Raw genomic sequence first — 22,504 nt, forward strand, 5'->3', positions numbered from 1 at the left:
CGCGGCATGTGGGATCTTCCCGGACCGGGGAATGAACCCGTGTCCCCTGCATCGGCAGGCGGACTCTCAACCACTGCGCCACCAGGGAAGCCCGACAACATGATTTTATATGAAAAAAAAAATTCCAAGAAGTCTGGAAAAAACTGCTAGATAATAAGTCATTTTAGGAAAGTCACAGAATTCAAGGTCAAAATATAAAAATAAAATATATTTCTATGTACTAGCAACAAATAATCAAAAATTAAACGTAAAACAACTGATTTACAAAAGCGTCAAAATATATGTGTAGGGGCTTCCCTGGTGGCGCAGTGGTTGAGAGTCCGCCTGCCGATGCAGGGGGACACGGGTTCATGCCCCAGTCCAGGAGGATCCCACATGCCGCGGAGTGGCTGGGCCCGTGAGCCATGGCCACTGGGCCTGCGTGTCCGAAGCCTGTGCTCCGCAACGGGAGAGGCCACAACAGTGAGAGGCCTGCATACCGCAAAAAAAAAAAAAAAAAAAAAAAAAGGTATATATGTGTAAAACTTATACAAGGAAAACCACAAACATTGGTGAGAAAAATTAGACTTAAAAAATTTGAGAGATATACCATGCTCATGGATCAGAATAACCAATAATGTAAAATGTGGATTTCCCCCAAATTAACTTAGAGATTCAATGTAATTACAATCAAAAGTGCAGTAGGCTCTCTTGTAAAATTTAATAAGCTGACTTTAAATTTGGATATTTAAATAAATTTAAATATGGAAAAAATTAAATGACTTAAATATGGAAATTCAAAGGCCTAGAACAGACAAAACAAGTTTGAAAAAGAAAATGTTGGAGACAAATTGCCTTCAAGACTTACAAAGCTACAGTAGTAGAGACAGTGTTATACTGGCAAAAGGCAGAAATAGAAATCAATGAAACAGAATAGAAAGTCCAGAAACAGACAATCAAATATGTGGCCAATTGACTTTTAACAAAGATGCCACAGCAGTTCAATGGGTAAAGGATTACCTTTTCAACAAATGGTACTGATACAATTAGTTAACAGTGTGTCCAAAAAATGAACCTCAACACTTTCTTCCCATCATACATAAAATTCCTAAATGAATCATGACCCTAAAAGTAAAAGCTCACACTACAAAACTCCTTAAAGAAAACACAGGAGAAAGTAACATTAAGTTAGGCAAAGATTTCTGAAATAGGACACAGAAAGCACAAACCATAAAAGAAAGAAAGAATCCAGAAAAGAGGGGATACATGTATATGTATAACTGATTCATTTTGCTGTACAGTAGAAACTAACACAACATTGTAAAGCAAATATACTCCAATAAAAATTAATTTTAAAAAAATAAAAAAATTAAAAATATTTGCTCTTTAAAAGACACTGTAAAAATTGAAAAGGCAAGCCACAGACTGGGAGAAAATACTTGGAAAACATGTATCCAATAAAAGACTTGTATCCAGAATATGTAAAAGCTTCTTATAACTCAATGATAACAAGTAAAAAATGGGCAAGAGAATCTGAACACTCACTTCACCAAAGATATACAGGTGACATATAAGCACATGAAAGATGTTCAACATCATTAGTCATTAAGGAAGGCAAACTAAAACCAAAATGAGATACCACTACACACCCACTATACTGTCTAAAATTAAGACTGAAAAAATTCAAGTGTTGGAAGGATGTAGAGCAACTAGAACTCTCATACACTTCCTGGTAGGAATGCAAAACAGTACAGCCACTTTAGTAAACAGTTTGGCAGTTTCACTGAGCCCGCGAGCCACAACTACTGAAGCCTGTGCGCCTAGAGCCGGTGCTCCACAACATAAGAAGCCACTGCAATGAGAAGCCCACGCCTGCAACGAAGAGTAGCCACTGCTTGCTGCAACTAGAGAAAGCCCGTGCACAGCAACGAATACCCAACACAGCCAAAAATAAATAAATAAAATAAGTAAATTTATTTTAAAAAAAGCTTGTCAGTGACCCACCAATTACAATCCTAGGTGTATACCCAAGAGAAATGAAAACATATGCCCACAAAAGGATTTTCATGCCAATGTACACAATGACTATTATAACGGCCCCCCCCCCAAAAAAAAAAAGGGAAAAACCCAACTGTTCTACTTTGGTGAATGGATAAGCAAATTATAGTTATAGTATAGCCACACAGTGGAATACTACTCAACAATAAAAAGGAGCAAACTACAGATAGATGCAAAAATGTAGATAAGCCTCAAAAGCATTATGCTAAGTGAAAGAAGACAGACACAAACTACACACTGAATGATTCCATTTATATGAAATTCTAGAAAAGGCAAAACTATACACACGCACTCACGTGCATGCGCACACACACATTGTGACAGAAAGCATGTCAGTGGTTTCCAGGGGACAGTGATAGAAATTAACTGCAAAGGGCATAAGAAAACTTTTTTGGAATGACAGATACATTTTATATCTTTATTGTGCTGTTAATAACACCATGTTTACATTTGTCAAAACTCATCAAGTTTTATACTTGAAATTGCTACATTTTATTATATATAGATTGCAGCTAAACAAAGAGGAAATAACAACAAAAGAAATATAAGCAAACACAAATTTGAGAACCATATATTTAGTGGCAAAAAAAAAAAGGGAAGAAAGAAAAAGAGAAAAGGCTCTAGAATACATATGCCATTTAATTTGGAGTCTGGTGCCTTATACTATAACCATGCTGCCTTCTTTCTGAGAACGCTTCTCTAAATATCCAGGTGAGAATATTCATCCTCAATCTTTTCCATGGGACACAAAAGATGTGCATGTGAGCACACATGCACACACACTCCCATGGGAGTATTGGACTTAATTCTTGGGAAGATAATCTAACTATATATATACACCCTGCTCTCGCCCACTTAAGGCAACATAACAAAATGAAAGCATCGAGTGGCTTCACTGTAAGGGATATAGTTGAAGTACTTTAAACTCTTAACAACAGATTACTTGGCACATATTTCACAACAGGCTGAGACCCAAACAAATGGAATCACCAGCAGATTCATTTATTAATTCACTCTGAACAAAAATTTACAAAGAACTAATGCTGTCAGATAATGGATAAATGATAAAAATCTGCAGAGTATTAAAGTATTATAAGTTATCAATCTTAAAGAAATTAGGTCAATTAGTAGTTCATGAGCTATAGCTGAGCTAGGGACAAGGTAACACTAATGAAATAACTACAGAATGATAATATAGGTACATAATCAAATGCTAAATTTTGTCGTATTTATAAATGCTGTAAAAGTTCATTCAGGGTACGAATATCAACTGAGTGACTACTCTGTGCAGTGACTACTCTGGGGTTACAAAGGTAAGCAAAAGGAAGACAGGATAGTCCTTGCCCTTGTGGGGCAGGAAGGCAGGCTGACATTAATCAAATAAGCACACAGATTACCATGTAATTACACACTAAGCTAAACGCTATAAGGGAAAAAGCTTTTCTTTTTCTCTTTCCTTCTTCCTTCCTTCCTCCCTCCCTCCCTCTCTTTTTCTTTCTTTCCTTCCTTCCTCTTTTTCTTTCTTTCTTTCTTTTTCCTTCTTTCTCTTTCTTTCTTTCCTTCCTTCTTTCTTTCTTCCCTTCCTTCCTGCCTTCCTCCCTCCCTCCCTTCCTTTCTTTCTCCTTTCTCCCTCCCTCCCTCCTTTTCTTTTTTTTTTAAAGAGCAAAACAGAATCCTATGCTCCTGTCTTAACTAATGCAGATCACTCCTCCCTGGTGAGTCTCTTGCCCTGATATTTTTATAACTAAATCTCTACACCCCATTAACACCCAGTCTTTCCTGATAGCACCAGTGTTACTTTAATGGGCAAGTCTTCTCTAACTCCTACAAAAATTAGAAGTCTCTCCTTTTTGCAGTGTGATAGAGAATAATAAAACAGTAAAATTTCTTGAGCACTTATTTTCTCATTTAATCATTACAACAACCATGAGATACAGTTATTATTATCCCCATTTTAAAGATGAGGAAACTGAAGCTTAGAACAAGAGAGAATTAGGTTACATCTCTAATTAGCTGCAAAGCCAGGAATCAAGCCTGGGTCTATAACACAAACACATTCTTTAATTACATTCTTTAAATATCTACCTTAAATTTGAATTGGAAACACTAGTATGAATTCATGACATATTTTCTTTCAGAAAAAAAAAAAAAGTATGTATTCCTAACTCTGTCTACTGCAAAGGCATGAAAACAATGACCAACTCAACAGCAAAGATCACCCCTTAACACTCAGGTTATGGGTTTCCACATACCATTTCCAAATACACAGAACCTGATATGATTCCAGGTCTGGGGCAAAAATGTACAAGATAAACCTAGAATAAGCTGTCAAACTACAAGGTAAGGAAGTTTCCAAAGCTTTTAAAGCATAATTAATTTCTTTACCATCCCTTTCATTTCAGAAACTAAAAACTGCCCTCAGAATCCAATCTCTCTTTCTTCCTTCTCATCAAAACCCCTAAATTTTGGCTGGACACACGGCCGCCCAAGTAGAGATTATACTCTGCCTTGCAGTAAGTGCAGCCAGGTTCTGGTTGATGGACTCTGACTGGAACTGCCACATAGACGATTTAGGTCATGTTCACATTAGGAAGCTGCCTGCCCTCCACATTCTTCCCACAGGCTGAAATTCAGTTGTAGTACTGAACTAGGATGTGTTATAAAACCAGTGTCAAGCATTCAGGTAAAGCAGACAGATCAACAAAGGAGAAGGAACGTGGGGGCCTAGACAATAGCTTGGAGCAGAGCCACCCTACCTCCCAGACCACCAACCAGTTCTGTCTTTGATGGGAGAGAAAAAGAAACTTTCTTTTTAAGCCACTATTTTACTCTTGTCCCAATTATAGAAACTGAACCAGTATCCTAAATCATATACCTTTCCAGAAGTTTTCACAATCCTTGAAAGTTGAACTAGATGCTTGTCAATTTGTTTTGCTTTGTTGCAGAAAATATGCATTCGAAGAGGCAATTTTTGTGCATTAAAGGCAGGGAAGCACACATTCTAATCAAACCAATGCTAAATGCCTTTGTTATTTAATAAATAGAACGCTGGCACCTCCAGGATCAAGTCCCATTCTAGTCCCATTACTCAGATTTGCTTGGATAATGTAGATGGGAAAAAAGCTTCAAATAAAGTTTTAACATTTTCAGTGGAACTGAGTATTTCTTAAACCTACTTCCTCAAATATAATACAGTGTTAGCTCTTACTCATAATGAACAAAAAAAAAAAAATCCATATAACTAGTATCAGGCCCTTACAGATTCATTTCAGTTTCCTCCTTCCCAATACATGCAGGAATAATTCTAAAACTCAAGATTTAGTCCTTCAACGTCCTTTCTCTCCCTAAGATTCTACCCTTCAACAGTCATAATCCTCAGTTATTTTTCTGTTTATTTCCAAGAACAGTTTAAAATCCAAGGATACCCAAACTGAAATTATCTGGTGGAGAAAAGATATGTGAAAGAAATCTGCCTATCCTATAATTTGCTGCTTGGGATCAGAGAAGAACAACACACTCTATTATATCACGTTTATATTTCTGCCTAGTATGAGAGTTTTATTAAAAAGGATGTACTAAATGTCACTGAATTGTTCACTTTAAAATGATTAATTTTATGTTATGTGTATTTCACCTCAACAAAAAAATATAAAAAGATTAGCAAAAGCCAAGCCCTTTACCAACCTAGCCAGAGAGAACAAAGAAAGAATAAAGACAAAGATGGAAGTAGGAGAGAAAAGTTAAATAATGATGATGATGACGATGATGACTGTAACGAATCAATTCATAAGTCTGACATTCAAAAAGAAAGAATAGAGACATAAGAAGGAAAAGATTGTCAAAGAAATAAGAACATTTCTGAAACTTAAAGGATATGAGTTCCCAAACTGAAAGGGCCTGCCAGGAGCCCAACACAAAGTCTAGTGGCAGTAAGATAAGTTAACAAGTAAAATAATGAACAAAAACTGGGATTACAGTGACAAGAAGAAAGCCCTAAAAGTGCAGAGAAGAAAGTAGAACTAAATGCCCAAAAGCTTCACAAGAGGTAGCATTTGACCAGTGCCTCAACAAATACTGAGTAGGTTTTGGGGAGCGAAAGGTGGAAAGAGACAGGAAACATTCCAAAATTATGGAACAGGCCCTGACAAATAAAAGAGTGTCATGTATTCAAGGAACAATGGGGTCAATTCATTGTTGGTGAAGCACTTAAAAGTAGTAAAAACCAAATAAATCATGGAAAGTTGGAATAAAATCATAAAGTGATTTTTATGCCCAGTTAGGGAGTACAGATATCCCAAGGGAGGAAATGAGGGGAAAACGGAGAACACCTAAATAGCATCAAAACTCAATTAGAGGGCTTCCCTGGTGGCGCAGTGGTTGAGAGTCCGCCTGCCGATGCAGGGGACACGGGTTCGTGCCCCGGTCAGGGAAAATCCCACATGCCACGGAGCGGCTAGGCCCGTGAGCCATGGCCGCTGAGCCTGCGCATCCGGAGCCTGTGCTCCGCAACGGGAGAGGCCACAACAGTGAGAGGCCCGCGTACCGCAAAAAAAAACAACAACAACAACAAAAAACCTCAATTAGAAAGATAAAGGCAGGTGGGGGTGGGCAAATGGGTGAAGGTGGTCAAAATGTACAAACTTCCAGTTATAAAACAGGTACATCATGGGGATGTCATGTAAAGCATAGTGACTACAGTTAACAATACTGTATTGGTATATTTGAAAGTTGCTAAGAGAACAGATCTTAAAAGTTCTCATCACAAGAAAAAAAATTTTTTCTATGTATAGTGATCAACGTTCACTAGAGTTACTATAGTGATATATATATGTATATATCTCAATATATAAACATAGAATCATTGTGTTGCATACCCGAAACTAATACAATGTTATATTTCGCTTATATCTCAATTTTTCAAAAAATACATATATGTGTGTGTATGTCTGTGTGTATATATATATATATATATATATATATGTACACATACATACATACATACACCCAAGAGCAGCAGTGCTCAACACTTTTTACTTTGACCCCATTTGAAGGCTTAAAAACTGAGGATCCTAAAGAGCTTTTATGTGGGTTATATCTACCTATTGATGTTTTCCATATTAAAAATTAAAAATAATAAAGTTTTTAAAAAAAAGATACAGGTTAGCAAAACAAATCTTAGGAATCTGTTTATAGATGGAAATTTTTACAATACTGATGGATGAAGCCTGAGAATGAATGAAACTGCCCAAGAGGAGCAATGTCAAATAAAAAGGAAAAAAAATAAAAATAAATCTAAGATTAAACCAGTCACAAGTGTTAAAGCAACAAACAAATAAATTAAGACAAAGGATTAAAACAGAACAGAAAGCCAGAGGAAAGCCAGGAGAGTATAAATCCAGAAGCCAAGAGAAAACTTTATGAAAGAGCGTTCAATAGTACTGGCAAAACGTCATGAAAGAGAAAAATTTTAAACCAACGGTTGGATTTGGAAGATGAGGAAGACATTGCTGACCTCATTATGGGTAGAATCAGAAACTAGATTGTAATAGGTTAAGGTTATAAAAAAGAGGTAGGGAAGCGAAGGAGACAGCAGAAACAACTTCTAAATTTGCTGTGAAAGGAAATTAAGAAAGGCACTAGGGAGGGAAATAGATGTATGCAGGTAAAGATAGTTTTTCCATTTGTTTTATTTCATTTCTTTAGAATGGCTGAACCAGGGAGGTACTATCTAATTTCAGAACATTTTCATCACCCCAAAAAGAAACCCCATACCCATTAGCATCTCATCTTATCCCCAACCCCTAGCAACCACTATTTCTGTTTCTGTGGAGTTGCTTGTTCTAGACATTTCAAATAAATGGAATCATGCAGTAAGTGGCCTTTTGTGTCTGACTTCTTTCACTTAGCATATTTTCAAGGTTCATCCACACTGCAGCGTATGTCAGAATTTCATTCCTTCTTAAGGGGATCAACACTCCATTTGTATGGATATACCACACTTGTTTATGCATTCATCAGCTGATGAACATTATATTGTTTCTACTTTTTGGCTATTATAAATAATGCTGATATGACATTTTACGTGGTAATGTTTTCATTTCTCTTAGGTACATACCAGTAGAATTCTGGGGTCACAGAATAACTGTGTAGAACTTCTCGAGGAACTGTCAAACTATTTTCCACAGCAGCTACATTACTTTACACTCCTACCAGCAATGAGAGTTCCAGGTTCTCTACCTTTTCATCAACATTTGCTTTATCCATCTTTTTTATTTTAGCCATTATAGTAGGTATGAAGTGGTATCTCATTGGTTTTGGTTTGCATTTCCATAATGGCTAATGATGGTGAACATCTTTTCATGTGCTTATTGGCCATCTGTATGTCTTCTGTGGAAAAATACCTTTTCAAATCTGTTGCCCTTTTTTTAAATTGGGTTGTCTTTTTATTTTTGTGTCATAAGAGTTCCTTGTATATTCTGGATACTAGGCCCTTATCAGATATGTGATTTGCAAATATTTCCTCCTGTTACTATCTTTTCCTCACAGTATCCTTTGAAGCACAAATGCTTTTAATTTTGATGAAGTCAAATTTATCTAATTTTCCTTTGGTTGCGTTTCTGGTGCCATGTCTAAGAAACCACTGCCTAACTAATCCAAGGTCATCAAAATTTACGCCTATGTTTTTTCTTTCAAGGGTTTTGGCTCTCACATTTAGGCTGCCCATCCATTTTGATTTCATTTTTGTACATGGTGTCAGGTAAGAGTCTAACCTCACTCTCTTGCATGTGGATATTCAGTTGTTCAGTACCTCTGCTTGAAAAGGTTATTCTTTCCCCATTAAACTGTCTTGTTGCCCTTTTAAAATCAATTGACCATAAATGTATGGTTTGTTTCTTGACTCTTGATTTTATCTATTGATCTATATGCCTATCCTTATGCAGTACTGTACTGTTGGTGGTGGTGGTGGGGGTTTGTTTGTTTTTTTAAATCACACACTAGCATGTAAAGAGCAATGGACTTGAAGTAAAAATAAACACCAATGGTCAAGTCCCAGCTCTGGCTCTTACTTGGGAATTGGCTATACTACAAAACTCATTTTCCTTACTCTCGCAGAATTAGGAATTAAGTGAGATGTGAAATTACCTTGTAAACAATAAAAGGTAACACAATTAAGTTTTGTACATATTTTAATGATTAGGACTGAACGTCATAAATTTTGGCAGCCAGGAATAAAAGTAACATAGTAAGAACCTTTTAAAATCTGTTTCTAAAAAACAGTGCCTAGCACATAGTAGGCCCTCAATAAATATTTATTGAGTAAAATTAACTATTTTCCAATTGCTCTGTACTCTATTTTCTATAACTGTTAAGACCGAGGAAACAACTTATAAATTTTAAATCATCAAACTTCAGGTTTTTCCTTTAGCAATTATTTCCTTGGAGGAAAAAAAGGTGGGGGGGGGGTAGTAACTTTCCCTTAGGCTACTTCTAGCTTTTTAATATTATCCAATATTCTACTTAAGAAGGTTCTCCTCATATGATATTTAATAAGGAAAGGAAAATTTAAAATATTAAAGTCAAAGTGAATTCTATAAAATTTAGTAACAACATGATTTATTTAGTTGGTAGTTCCTACAGTTAACTCTATAGTTACAATGTATACCCTTTAAGTTTAGGAGGAAAAAAAAAAAAAACACACCTTTTTTTGGTTCCAGCAGCTTAAGATCAATATTTGTTCAGAGTAAAGAGCAATTATTTGGGAATCAGCAATATGTTTTATCCAAAAATTTTCAAAAGTGAGGTCTTTAACAACTTTATTGAAATACAATTACCTACCATAAAATGCACCCATCTTGGGCTTCCCTGGTGGCGCAGTGGTTGGGAGTCCGCCTGCCGATGCAGGGGACGCGGGTTCATGCCCTGGTCCGGGAAGATCCCACATGCCGCGGAGCGGCTGGGCCCGTGAGCCGTGACCGCTGAGCCTGCGCGTCCGGAGCCTGGGCTCCGCAACGGGAGAGGCCACAGCAGTGAGAGGCCCGCGTACCGCAAAAAAAAAAAAAAAAACGCACCCATCTTAAAAAGTGTCCAATCCAAAGTATATCCAACCTCCTGGGATCAACCATCATGGAAAAGAATATTTAAAAACGATAATGTCTCTATGTGTATAAGTGAGACACTTTGCTGTACAGCAGATATTGGCACAGCATGGTAAATCAACTCTACTTCAATTAAAAAAAAAGTGCCCAATCCAATTATTTTTAGTAAATTTACAGAGTTGTACAACTACCACCACCATCCAGTTTTAGACCATTTCCAACACCCTGAAAAGATCACTTGTGCCTATTTGCAGTGAGTCCCCAGTCCATTCCCAGGCAACCACTAATCTATTTTACGGACATTCCATAAAATGTTGTAAAAACTGAATCACACAACATGTGGTCTTTTGCACCTAGCATAATGTTTTGGAGGTTCATCCACACTGTAGCATGTCAACAGTTCATTCATTTTCGTTGCTAAATAATATCCCAAGTTTCTTTATTTTATGTCTGGTATCAAACAACCCACAAAAACAATTTGTGTCCTCTTTTACAAAGAGGTTAAAAAAAAAAAAGTTACCAAAAATATTTATTCCTTGTATACTCCACACTACTGCCACTATTTTTCTAAAATTCAAATCTGATGGCTTTTTCCTCTGCTAAAATCTCAACAATTACCATCAACCTATAAGGCAAAGTTCAAGCTCCTTGGCAGAGCACACACTGTGAGCCATGTTGATCTGTCCAGTCTCATTCCCTATTGCTTCTTTCTTGAACACTCTGCCAGCAATCAGTTATTGAGGTATATATATATGGTTCTCCCATGCTCTCTTCTATCACCTATATGCCTTTGAACTCATCTACTTCACAAATTTGCATTAAGTTTTCAAGTCCAACTTAATACATCATTTCCCATAGCCAGCCTCACTTTCTCAGCAGCTTGTGCTGTAATCAAATTACTTCTTACACCATGCCACAACTGTTTACCTATCTCTCTTACCAAACTCATCCCAGCACCTAACCTTATGTCTGAACATCACTGGTATTCAATAAGTATCTGTTCAATTAAACAATACATTCTGACTACTAATATTCTTCTGCTCACTTCAATAAGGAAGATCAACTGTACTCTAAAACTGATGGTGAAAGGATCTAACAGAAGTAGTATAACACAATTGCAAAGTCTAGGGCAGTGGTCTGCAAAACAGGGTATACTCCAGGGGTCAACAAACGATGGCCCTCCAGCCAAATCCAGCCCACAGCTTGTTTCAGTAAATGAAATTTTATTGAAAACAGCCATGCTCATTTGTTTAATATATTGTCTGTGGCTGTTTTTACCCTACAACAGCAGAGTTGAGTAGTTCCAACAGAAACCATATGGGCTGAAAAGCCTAAAATATTTACTATCTGGCCTTTAAAAAGAGTTTGTCAACCCGAAATACATCATGATGCGTGGCGGGGGGAAAGAAAATATCAGAACTCCCTTTATATAAGTTTTTTCATCTCATCTTTTAAAATTCTTACTTTTGTATATGTTTTCTAATATTAATACATTAGTGAATATATAATTTCTAAATGTAAAAATGTACACAAATACATTGGGGATTGTGCATGCCCATATTATTTTTTTACTAATAGAAGTGACTCAATTAAAAAATTTTTAAACAAAAACCTAGTAAGTCTTATTATGATAGACAAGTTTTAGAGTTTATTGAAAATTTAGCAATCAAGATTATTATATGAACAATTAGGTTCTGTAAGTACTTCAAAGGACAAGAGAAAGAGGCCTAGAATTAAATATTTTCCAAACCAAAATGCTCAAAACATCTCTAAAGAATCTTTTATGGGGTTAAAAATGTTACTCAAATGATGCAGGTAGTACTAATTCTTCAAGTTGAATGCAACCAAATATGTGTTACATAAATCCAAACTGCTTCAAAAGTGGCTGTTTCTTAAAAAAATCAGTGTAACAGACAAATCAAATGCCAATTTGCCCTTCCAAGCCCTGAAGCCCAATTGCCTGATATATAATCAATATATGATAACCATATAAACTAAGAGAATACTTCACTACATTTTTTTAAATCCATGGGTATTTAACATAATGCAATTTTGTAACTAAAGTGTTCCTTAGTTGTGATAGTAGGCTGTTTCCATTTACGACAACAGATACTAACCTAAGGTTCTGAAGGGCCCAGGAAATACCAAATTCCTCCCTTTACAGATCTTAAGGTTAGGAAGGTGGTTTCTAATAAGTCAAAAGTTGAGGTCTGATCACCATCCTCAACAAATTTATAAACTAAATTTACCAACTGAACCTGGATTTATCAGGTTAGGGTTGTCATTCTGTGTTGAATCATATTCTCCAACAAATAGTAACAGCCCCCAGAGAGAACTACACTCTACTCTGCTCACCTTTAAGGCTCTTTCTGAGGCCTTCCGAGATGACTAGCATCAGACTTTTGAGGAAGGCTAGCCATTAGACAAGGCTTTTCCCCACGATCTGACTGCTTGAAGTGACATCCAGGATCAGGTCGATCCTGTATCCAGGAATCATGACCCTCCCTGAGGCACCAGTCATCATGAGACAGTCAGTGCACTTTGGCACTTCTTGAAAACCACTGGACTGCTCCTTTAGCTGAAAGGAAAAAAAACATCAAAACCACAACAAACAAAACAAAGGGGGAAAAATCAGTAATTCAACCTGAAAAGACAGAGCGTGGGGAAAAATATACCAAAACAGCCTTGTCTAGATCAAAATGTAGCCTTGCCTTGATGTAAAGATCATAGTTTTAGTATCGTTCCAGTCAATGCACGTTTATTCCTAATACGCAAACATAAAGAACTGTAAATCTATTGTATTACATCTGAAAAGAACAATTCAAGGTGGAAGTTATATAACATAGCTATTTATGGAACACAGCTAAATAATATAATGAAGGTATTTATAAAAGACTAACAGCCTCAGGCTTAGGTGAGTGTGCTCCATCAGGAGACCAAGTACTCAGCTTTTTCATGCTCTCAAATTGTAATCTGACTTAGAGAGGCATGAAATACACCTAACATACCGACTTGATCTGAGTTTAATTGGCAGAAACTGCCAATGCAGTCAAAGCCCATCTTAAATTACATACTGTTGAACAGAAAAGGAATTAAGCTTCCATCCTCTTTAAATGACTTGACACTACTACCCCCGACACACAATGCTCTTGTCCGAGCATTCTGACTATCAATGTTCATGCTTCTTTAAAATAAGCACTTGAAGATGTTTACATTATGGCCTTAAACAAAACAACTTAAAGATCTGATAAATAAATGATAAGATGACAATGATTATTTATTTAATCTGCTTCAAAATAAAAATTCTGTCAGAGCCCAGAGATAAAATTCTGCTTACTTCTCTGTTTTTAAATACAAAATACTTTTCCTAAGACATAATGTTAAAGGGCAAGAAAAAGTCTTTAAGTTTACTGTTTAAAAAGTTGGCTTATAACTCCTTTAATACATTTGTACCCTAAAGTTAATGATACTTGATCAAACAATTATTTTATATTCTTTTCTACTACTTATCCAATATCCCCATCTCAGTCACCACGACCAATAATATCCACACATAGATTCCCAAGTTGAAAACCTCAAAATACTACTAAAACCGTGGGTTTTGTTTTGTTTTTACTTGTCTGAGAATATGATTAAAGCTAGAGACCTCTGTCCCCCAGAAAACCGTGCATATATATCTAGACAATGTCTGGATAACATTTCAGGGAATTTACAGAACCCTCTGAAGCCCAAGCAGGGACCCTGGGTTCAGAACCCTGTCAGACACTTTGCTTTTATCTTCTCCCTTACTGTCCTTGAGGACCTGCCTAGCGCACCTATGAAAACCTATGAATCTCTCAGACTTCTGCCTCCCTGTCCGGCGCTGGCTTAGTTTTAGCACACCCCATGTTTTTCCTGGGTTGTTGCATGTAGTCTGCTAATTCTTCCCAGTTTACCATCCTTCAAATCTATCTTCTTTCACGTTCTAGCAAAGTACACTCACTAAAATGCAAATCTGATCGTGTGACTCATCTGCTTAATATCTTCAATACCTCCTCTGCAAATGTTAACAGAACGATGTCCAGTCTCCTTAGGATGGTTTCATCTGGCCTCTACCTACACTTCAAGCATCCACTTCTCCTACCTACACTGACCATATTCCACTCATAGAATTTATAGCCTCCCAATATACTGTTCTCATGCCTTCATACTTATATATATACACTGTTCCCTCTTCCTGAAATGTCACGGCTCAATTCCTTACTCATTCCTCAAAACTTAGCTTCTCTCATTATTTCTGCCATGAGATTTATCTTAGAGTGTTAAAAATGCTTATTTACTTTCCTATCTTGAAAGACAATATGTTTTCTAGGGGGCAAAAGCCTTGCTTAATTCCACCTTTGTGTCCCCAGTACCTAGAATATAGCAGTACTAAATATAAATGTATGGTGTGTCACGATTCTTGTACACAACCAAAGTCACTATGCAGCACAAGAAAAATCATTGCTGAATTAATCTAAAATGTACTTTAAGCATTCAAAATTGGAACAATTCATTATGGAAGGGTATTTTAGCAGCAACTCTCTAGAAAGCAAAAATTAAGTGTAACTATCACCAATTCTATGCATATATAAACTTAAAAAAACATAATGCTAGTTATGAACATCCAAATCAGGAATTAAAGCATAGGAAGGGTAAGAGAAAACTACGTAGTCCTTTCGATAAAAACTCCTAAGACAGATATCGCAAGCACGTGACAGATAATATGAATTAATTACTCCCCCTTTTTTACCCTCTTCTCCTCTACCCTATTCTCATTCTCAGGGTCTAAGAGTCCTCTTCAACACAGCATACCATATGCAGTAACTAAAGACTGACTGTAGTTGATATAGAAGTTAATATCTGAGGGCTATCCAATAAGTGATTCTAAGTCATATCAAACACAATAAAAAAAAAATTCACAGAAGACCTATTCCATATCCCTTGGACACCCAATTCCCAAGTTTAACAATTCTAAAGGTCAAGAATTAATTTTTATCTTAAACAAAACATACTGCTGTTACTCCAATAAAGATGTAAAAAAAAATAACATATTGCTGGCCATGTACATCAAAAACAGTTTTATCTTGTTTTGTTAAAGCTGTTTATTTTCACAAGTATTTTTTGTAGTTTTAAAATATATATATTTGTAGTTATGTTCTAAAACTATGGTTTCTAGCCATAGTTGATTCTGATGCATAGTTTCTGTGTATCAGAATCAACTTGGACACATCCAAAAATACAGATTCCCAGGTTCCTGCCCAGATCAATGGAAGCAAAATTTCCAGAATTAGAGCTGAGGCATGTATATTTTATAAAACACTTAGGTGATTCTGATGCAGTCATTTGAAAACTATTTTTCTAAATATCAGTAGTTTATATATGTAAGAGCTAGAATCAGAAGAATAATAGAAACATCTCTAAATGAAATTTTTCTTACATGTGTAGCATCTCTTATTGCTTATTGGTTCTGACAGGCTAATAAATGCAGGGTGAAGTTGCTTCACCCTCTGAAATAAAAACTATTTTGATATATCTTAACACGAAATTCTAGATAATAGTTGAGTAACTGTAGCCATACAGCTTCACTAAAGAATGATCAGCCAGCATTTCCTCTTAATTATTCTATTACAGTGTCTGTCTAGAGGCAATCCTTAAGAGTTTTTCTTTCCACATGACCTTGAAAAAAGGTTCTTTCAAAAAGAGTACTGCAAATGTGGACTGCTGAAAATTCACTACAGGTATTAAATTGAAATATATCATCAACTTCTTTTAATTATGCATTTTTATTATAATTACATATTTTCAAATAATAATAATTGTAGATATTATACATTTCTATAGCACACCAGAAGTAAGGGGTTGAGAGAACACAGCCAAAAATATGGGTAAAAAAGAAAATGCAGGGCTTCCCTGGTGGTGCAGTGGTTGAGAATCTGCCTGCTAATGCAGGGGACACGGGTTTGAGCCCTGGTCTGGGAAGATCCCACATGCTGCGGAGCAACTGGGCCCGTGAGCCACAATTACTGAGCCTGTGCGTCTGGAGCCTGTGCTCTGCAACAAGAGAGGCCGCGATAGTGAGAGGTCCGTGCATCGCGATGAAGAGCAGCCTCCGCTTGCCACAACTAGAAAAAGCCCTCGCACAGAAACGAAGACCCAACACAGCCATAAATAAATAAATTTAAGTCATATGGGCTTCTAAGAAAACCTCTGCTTAAAAAGAAAAAAAAAAGAAAATGCAAATGATCTATATCCAACAAATTCTTAATAAATGTTCTTGGAAAGTTGAATTGATAGAGACTAACATATTTATATAGTAATGTTACACATATGTTTAGAACATTTGAATCACAAATCAGTAAGACAGGAGCTAATCTTGATAATGAAAACTCAGAAACGAATTTACACACAGATCTGTTTAATACAGTCTATCATACTACAATGACGTCCCTCAAGATTCCTTAGAAGCCTTTTTGAAAAAGAAAAAAATAAAGACAAAATTCCCCAAAATTCTAAGTGTACTGGGAAACAACAATTTTAAATGTGTTTAAAAATCTTTGTAGACACAATTAAAATAGTTTTGACAGCTTACGGCACATATTTTTGGTGACTTTAGTGAAATACAAATATTTTATGGTGGTGGGGAGATGGGATTTCTGAATTATTTCAGATAGTAGAAACAGATTTTAAAATTCTGGATTGTCTTTTAATCAGTATACATCATGAAGAGTTAAATACAAACTGTAATTACAGATCCTAATTACAGATTATCCTTACAAAAGATAAAACCATTAAACATTGCCCAGAATGACCTAGAAAAATCACTAATACCAGTCCACATCTCAAAGACTGATGGGACTTCTGCATCAACTTTTGAGAACTGACAAGTTGAAAGATAAGACCCCAAACTATAGCCACTTGAACACACAGTTGAGGTTACTCAGACATTTCTCTTTCTACAAACACGTGCACTTTCTGAACATCTTCCAAGCGGTTATGAAGGTAGCTGTCCTAGTTTGTCTTAAAAAGCTGGGAAAGCTCATAAGGCAAAAATTTTAATGCCAAAAGCCAACAGGATTTTTATGACTGCAAATATCTTCTCTAAAATGTTAGCCTCCAGGGCAATCATAACTGATTAAGAGATGCAGAAAGAGTCTTCAGCAAATCTCAATATTTGAAAGATAACACTACTATTAGCACTTTCAAGGAAGAGAAAACTAACTGCTACATGATCCTGGAATGTCATTCATCACCAGGAAGGTACTGGCAGGATTTCTTCTGACTACTTTATTGAGCAATGTAGTTAGCCATGTGTTCCTGGAATCATAGCACAGAATAGTTTTCCACTGCAAAAGAGTACCAGAGAAGATCTTTGCAAGCAATAAAAACCAAAAAAAAAATTTTTTTCTATAACTCCAATTAAAATTTAGTGATTCTACCAAAACATTTGATACATTAGTAACATAACATGATAAATGGTATTATGAGTATATGACCACAAGTATGTTTATCAACACCAAAGATAAAAAAAACCACCAAAGATGACTATTATGGCAATAAGAAATATAAATTTCTTGTGTATCAGAATTCAAAGTCCCATCTAACTCAGAGCTCATAAGTGAAAATACGGCAAACAACCAGTTTTACCAAATAGCTACATTTAAAAAGAAAAAAAGTCAAAAAATACACACATACTCTTCCATCACAAGCAGTCATCAAAAGTCCTACAGAGTTATCCAAACAACACTACACTAGAAACACACTCATGAACAATTCCGACAATGGCCTGGACTTTTATTAAATAAGGCCAAAAAAGATCATTAAAATTATAAATTAAGGCAAAATGATTTTATACAGCTCAGGATTTTTGTCCATAATACACACTGTTTCTCTTGTAATTGCTAACATACTGCTAAATGATGAACCGTCACAGAGGAAATGCTATCCCTACATTATTTTGACAAACAAGTTATAAGTAATTAGATCATTCTGGCCTGTACAAATTTAGCCAGGTCAGGAGGCAGTATGGCACCAAGTTTTTCCATTAACTATTTTCTACACTCAAAACAACTTTGTACCAGGTTTCTCTATAACTTTCACAGATATAATCTATGAGCCACATCCTATACCAAATCATCCACAAGATCCTTGCATTTAATCAACATTAAAATGACTATAAAAATTCACATTACACAGGATTTGACATATGTACAAGATAGGTAATATTAACCCTCCCCTCCCTCTTTAGCACTCCCATACACCTAGTAGGCATCTCTAGCTTATCCTTCATAAAACCACTTAATAGGCTATCCTCCCCTATAAGACTGTGAACTTAAGAACCAGAAATCCACCCTATTCATCTCTGTTATCTTCACTGACTAGAAATGCCCAGGTCATAAAAGTCATTCAAGGGACACTGAGTGAATAAGAACATAATACCTACGTCACAAATGTATAGAAAACGGAAGCAGACAAACAGGAAATCAGGTAAATAGAAGGTAAATTTCCAGAACGTACAATAATAGAATCAAACACAAAGACTGCAGATAGCATCAGGGAAAAGGCACTGGGTCTTGAGGGGCTGGGATGTCTTTAGAATTTAGATCACTTCTAATCCAGAATTTGGCAATAATAAATGTTATAACCTTCAGCAAATCACTTTGCCTCCCTGGATCTCAATTTCCTCATTTGTAAAATAAAAAGTAATACTAGATGAGCTCCATGTTTCCTTATATGCCATAAGGATGATTTCAAAGCAGCAGGAAAACTTATTCCTGAAAAATAGCACGGGCAGAACAGATAAAATACACTATGTGAGATATATAACTCGTAAGCAAAGGGTATTGTATGGGTGGGATGCACAACTCCATAAACAGTAACAGGTCACATTAATAGCAGTCACAGGTAATCAAGAATTATACACATACCTAATGTGGAAATCATCAACACAATCACTCATTCAATAAATCTTTAAAAAGAATCAAGTTCTGCCAAAGGCAAACGTTAAGAGAACTGAAGAGAAAGAGGCAAAGGGAACATTCTGCTTGTTATCTCCTAGTAGAAATTACAACAATATAGATCACATGTACCACACACATGCATACACACACATACACACACAAACACAAAAGCAAACAAAAAAGCACCTTTATGCTTTTTATAAATTGATAATTCTCCTCAAAATGAATAACATAATTTAATTACTTGGACTAGAAGAGACCAGCATTCCAGCAATCCCACTACTGTGCATATACCCAGAGAAGACCATAATTCAAAAACACACACGCACCCCAGTGTTCACTGCAGCAACCTAAATACCCATCGACAGACGAATGGATAAAGATGATGTGGTCCATATATACAACGGAGTATTACTCAGCCATAAAAAGGAATGAAATTGGGTTATTTTTAGAGACGTGGATGGACCTAGAGACTGTCATACAGAGTGAAGTAAGTCAGAAAGAGAAAAACAAATACCATATATTAACACATATATGTGGAATCTAGAAAAATGTTACAGATGAACCGGTTTGCACGGCAGAAATTGAGACACAGACGTAGAGAACAAACATATGGGCACCAAGAAGGGGAAAGTGGTGGGGGGGGGGATGGTGGTGGATGAATTGGGAGATTGGGATTGACATATATATATACTAATATGTATAAAATAGGTAACTAATAAGAACCTGCTGTATAAAATAATAAATAAATAAAATTTTAAAAAAATTAAGTTTCCACAATATACACATATAGGGTACATCCTCTGGCCCACAAAATGAGTCTTGTTGGAACGTTAAGAACCAAACATGCCGATGATCGAAGAAACTCCTAAATTTGAAACCCAACACAACTCAGAGACCTATGTTCCAACCGCATATCCAAAATAAACCTTTGCCTTATAACAAATGACTTCCACCTCAGATAAGAAGTAGCAGTGATAAATTTTGATCTTGATGACTACCAGACTCAATACAACAGTATTTATAATCAATATTTTTAAAATATAAGCTCTGTTCTCAGAACTATGCTAAATATTGTAGAAGATATAAGAGAACTAAAAGGTAAGCTCCTGGCCCACAGGAAAGTCTTCCCAACTTTACTAGCAAGGAGTTTTAGGTTATTATAAACACATAGGTCTATTTCTCCAATATCTTTCCCAAGGACCTAGCAAGAAAGGTGAGCAATTCCAACATCCATGTATATTTCAAGATATTTTTTTTAAGCTAGAGGAGGTCCTATGAAACAAATATTACAAACAAACCAGATCCAGATATACGGGAACAAAATATACTGTACCCCAAAGGGCATTTCTACAAAGGTGGTAAGACCAGAGCACCTTGAATGGATAATCTCACATGTAGGAATATAAATATAAATATAAATGTAAATATAAATGAGAAATACCTTTGAAGTCATCATAACTACAAAACTAAATCATTAGTATTTCTGACCTGATTATTGATATCTCAATCTTTCTCTCAGTCAAATTTTTCAAAAGGAAGGTAAAGTGGGAAAAATCAGTTTGAGAGCTTCAAATTTAAAGTTAAGCAACATATTGATTGTTCATGTATATAATCAATGTCTATCTGTTCCTGATAGTGGCAGGATATAATTGGCTATACACATAAACTATGTTTAAGAAAGCCCCAAAATCCATTAAGTTCAGCTATGGAGTGTTCCAAGGCTACTAATTATGTATAGACTATAAATTATTTAATTATGAATTTTAATCTACCTAAATTTTTCAACTGTTTCTCTATGAATTATATCCTAAACTCCCTTCAACGTCAACTGCTCAAACAAAATAATTCTGGCTTTTTTCCCCTCAAGTCAAGATCAGGCAATTCTTTACTAGTTCCAATGCTTCATGATAGAACAATACAGTTGTTCTTTTCATTACAGCCTACCAAGCACTTTCATATACATTATTTCATTTCAGTCTTCCAACAGCCCTATGAGGTAAGGCAAGAATTATCACCTTTATTTCACGAACAAGGATAGAAATTTAGGGAAGCTAGGTAACTGATAACAAACTTCACTGCTAGAAAGTAGCTGAACAATGACTAGAACCCACGTGTCCTGACTCCATATCCAATTTGCATTCCACAATGTCACACAAATGAAAGTATTTCTAAAAATTACTGAACTTAAAGACTACACTCTTCCTACTTAATCAAACCGTGTGTAAATACAGTGAGAATTAAAATTAAGATTCTAAATCAAATGCAAGCAGTAAAGAGAGTAGCCTAAACCATCTCCTTTCTACAACAACCTATTTTAATAAACGAAATGTTCAAAAGCAATGTTCAGGGACTTCCCTGGTGGTCCAGTGGTAAAGAATCTGCCTTGCAATGCAGGGGACACAGGTTCAATCCCTGGTCAGGGAACTAAGATCCCACATGCTGAGGGGCAACTAAGCCCATGTGCCACAACTACTGAGCTCATGCACTTCAACTAGAGCCTGCGTGCCGCAAACTACAGAGCCCACGCACCCTGGAGCCTGTGCACCACAACTAGAGAAGAGAAAACCCACACGCCACAACTCGAGAGAAGCCTGCACACCACAACAAAGAGCCCACGCGCCGCAACGAAAGATCCCGCATGCCTCAACAACAAAAAAAAGAGCAGTTCAAATACTAAACTAAAAACAGCTTAAAGTTAAAATAAACCTCTTGCACTCACCCTATCACATCACACACAACCAACTCTGTACAATGCATGCTAGTAGAGAATACGTGAAGTTAGTTGTAAATTATTTATATGGTATTTGACTTAGAATTAAAATACCCAAACACCTTCACTTTTCCTAGTTTTAACCTCCTCTTGGCTTGGCTGTACTCTAGTCTAGGAGTCTCCATAGTGCAGTACATATGACAAACCACTAAAATATGGAAAGAAATTATTAGAATGCTGTCTCCATTTTTTTAGCCTGAAAATAAGAATTCATTTTACTAAATTTAATATATGAACTGACACTGTGACCCTCACATAAACTCAAAAATACATATATAATTGAGATGGGTGGTAGGCTCCAAAATTTTTCACAGAAGGGATTCCTATTCAAGAAAATTTAGAGGCCATTGCTACAAACAACAGAGAAAGTAAATGAGTTCTAGGAGCCAGATGACTCTAGATTGCATCAAATAAAGAGCGAACCTACTTAAGGTTTCAATATCCTACAATGTACACATAAATAAAGATTTTTCAACTGCATTTGCATAATCCATGCTGATATAAACATAACTTACCTCATCCTGGACTCCACTGGTAGTAGTCAACTTGCTCCCATCAGTAATTGTAATAATTATTGCTGGCTCCAAAAAAAAAGGGTTTCTTCCCTAAAGTCAAAAAAA

General features: G+C 36.0%; 1 protein-coding gene across 2 annotated transcripts in view; it reads right to left on the bottom strand.

Annotated features, from left to right (window-relative positions):
• The window catches only part of INTS6 (integrator complex subunit 6), a 110,237-nt gene that overhangs the window by 63,450 nt on the left and 24,283 nt on the right, over positions 1-22,504 (bottom strand). For both annotated transcript variants that reach the window (XR_016388708.1, XM_022574767.3), the window contains exon 4: positions 22,400-22,489. Coding sequence is in view for 1 of the 2 variants with exons in the window: in XM_022574767.3 (XP_022430475.1) it covers positions 22,400-22,489 (90 nt within the window). In the remaining variant the exon portion in view is untranslated. The remainder of the gene's footprint in view (positions 1-22,399; positions 22,490-22,504) is intronic.

This window comes from Delphinapterus leucas, chromosome 18 (genome assembly GCF_059928025.1).
Source record: "Delphinapterus leucas isolate spDelLeu-1000000601 "Yukka" chromosome 18, BTC_Dleu_Yukka2, whole genome shotgun sequence".
Taxonomy (NCBI): Eukaryota; Metazoa; Chordata; class Mammalia; order Artiodactyla; family Monodontidae; genus Delphinapterus; species Delphinapterus leucas.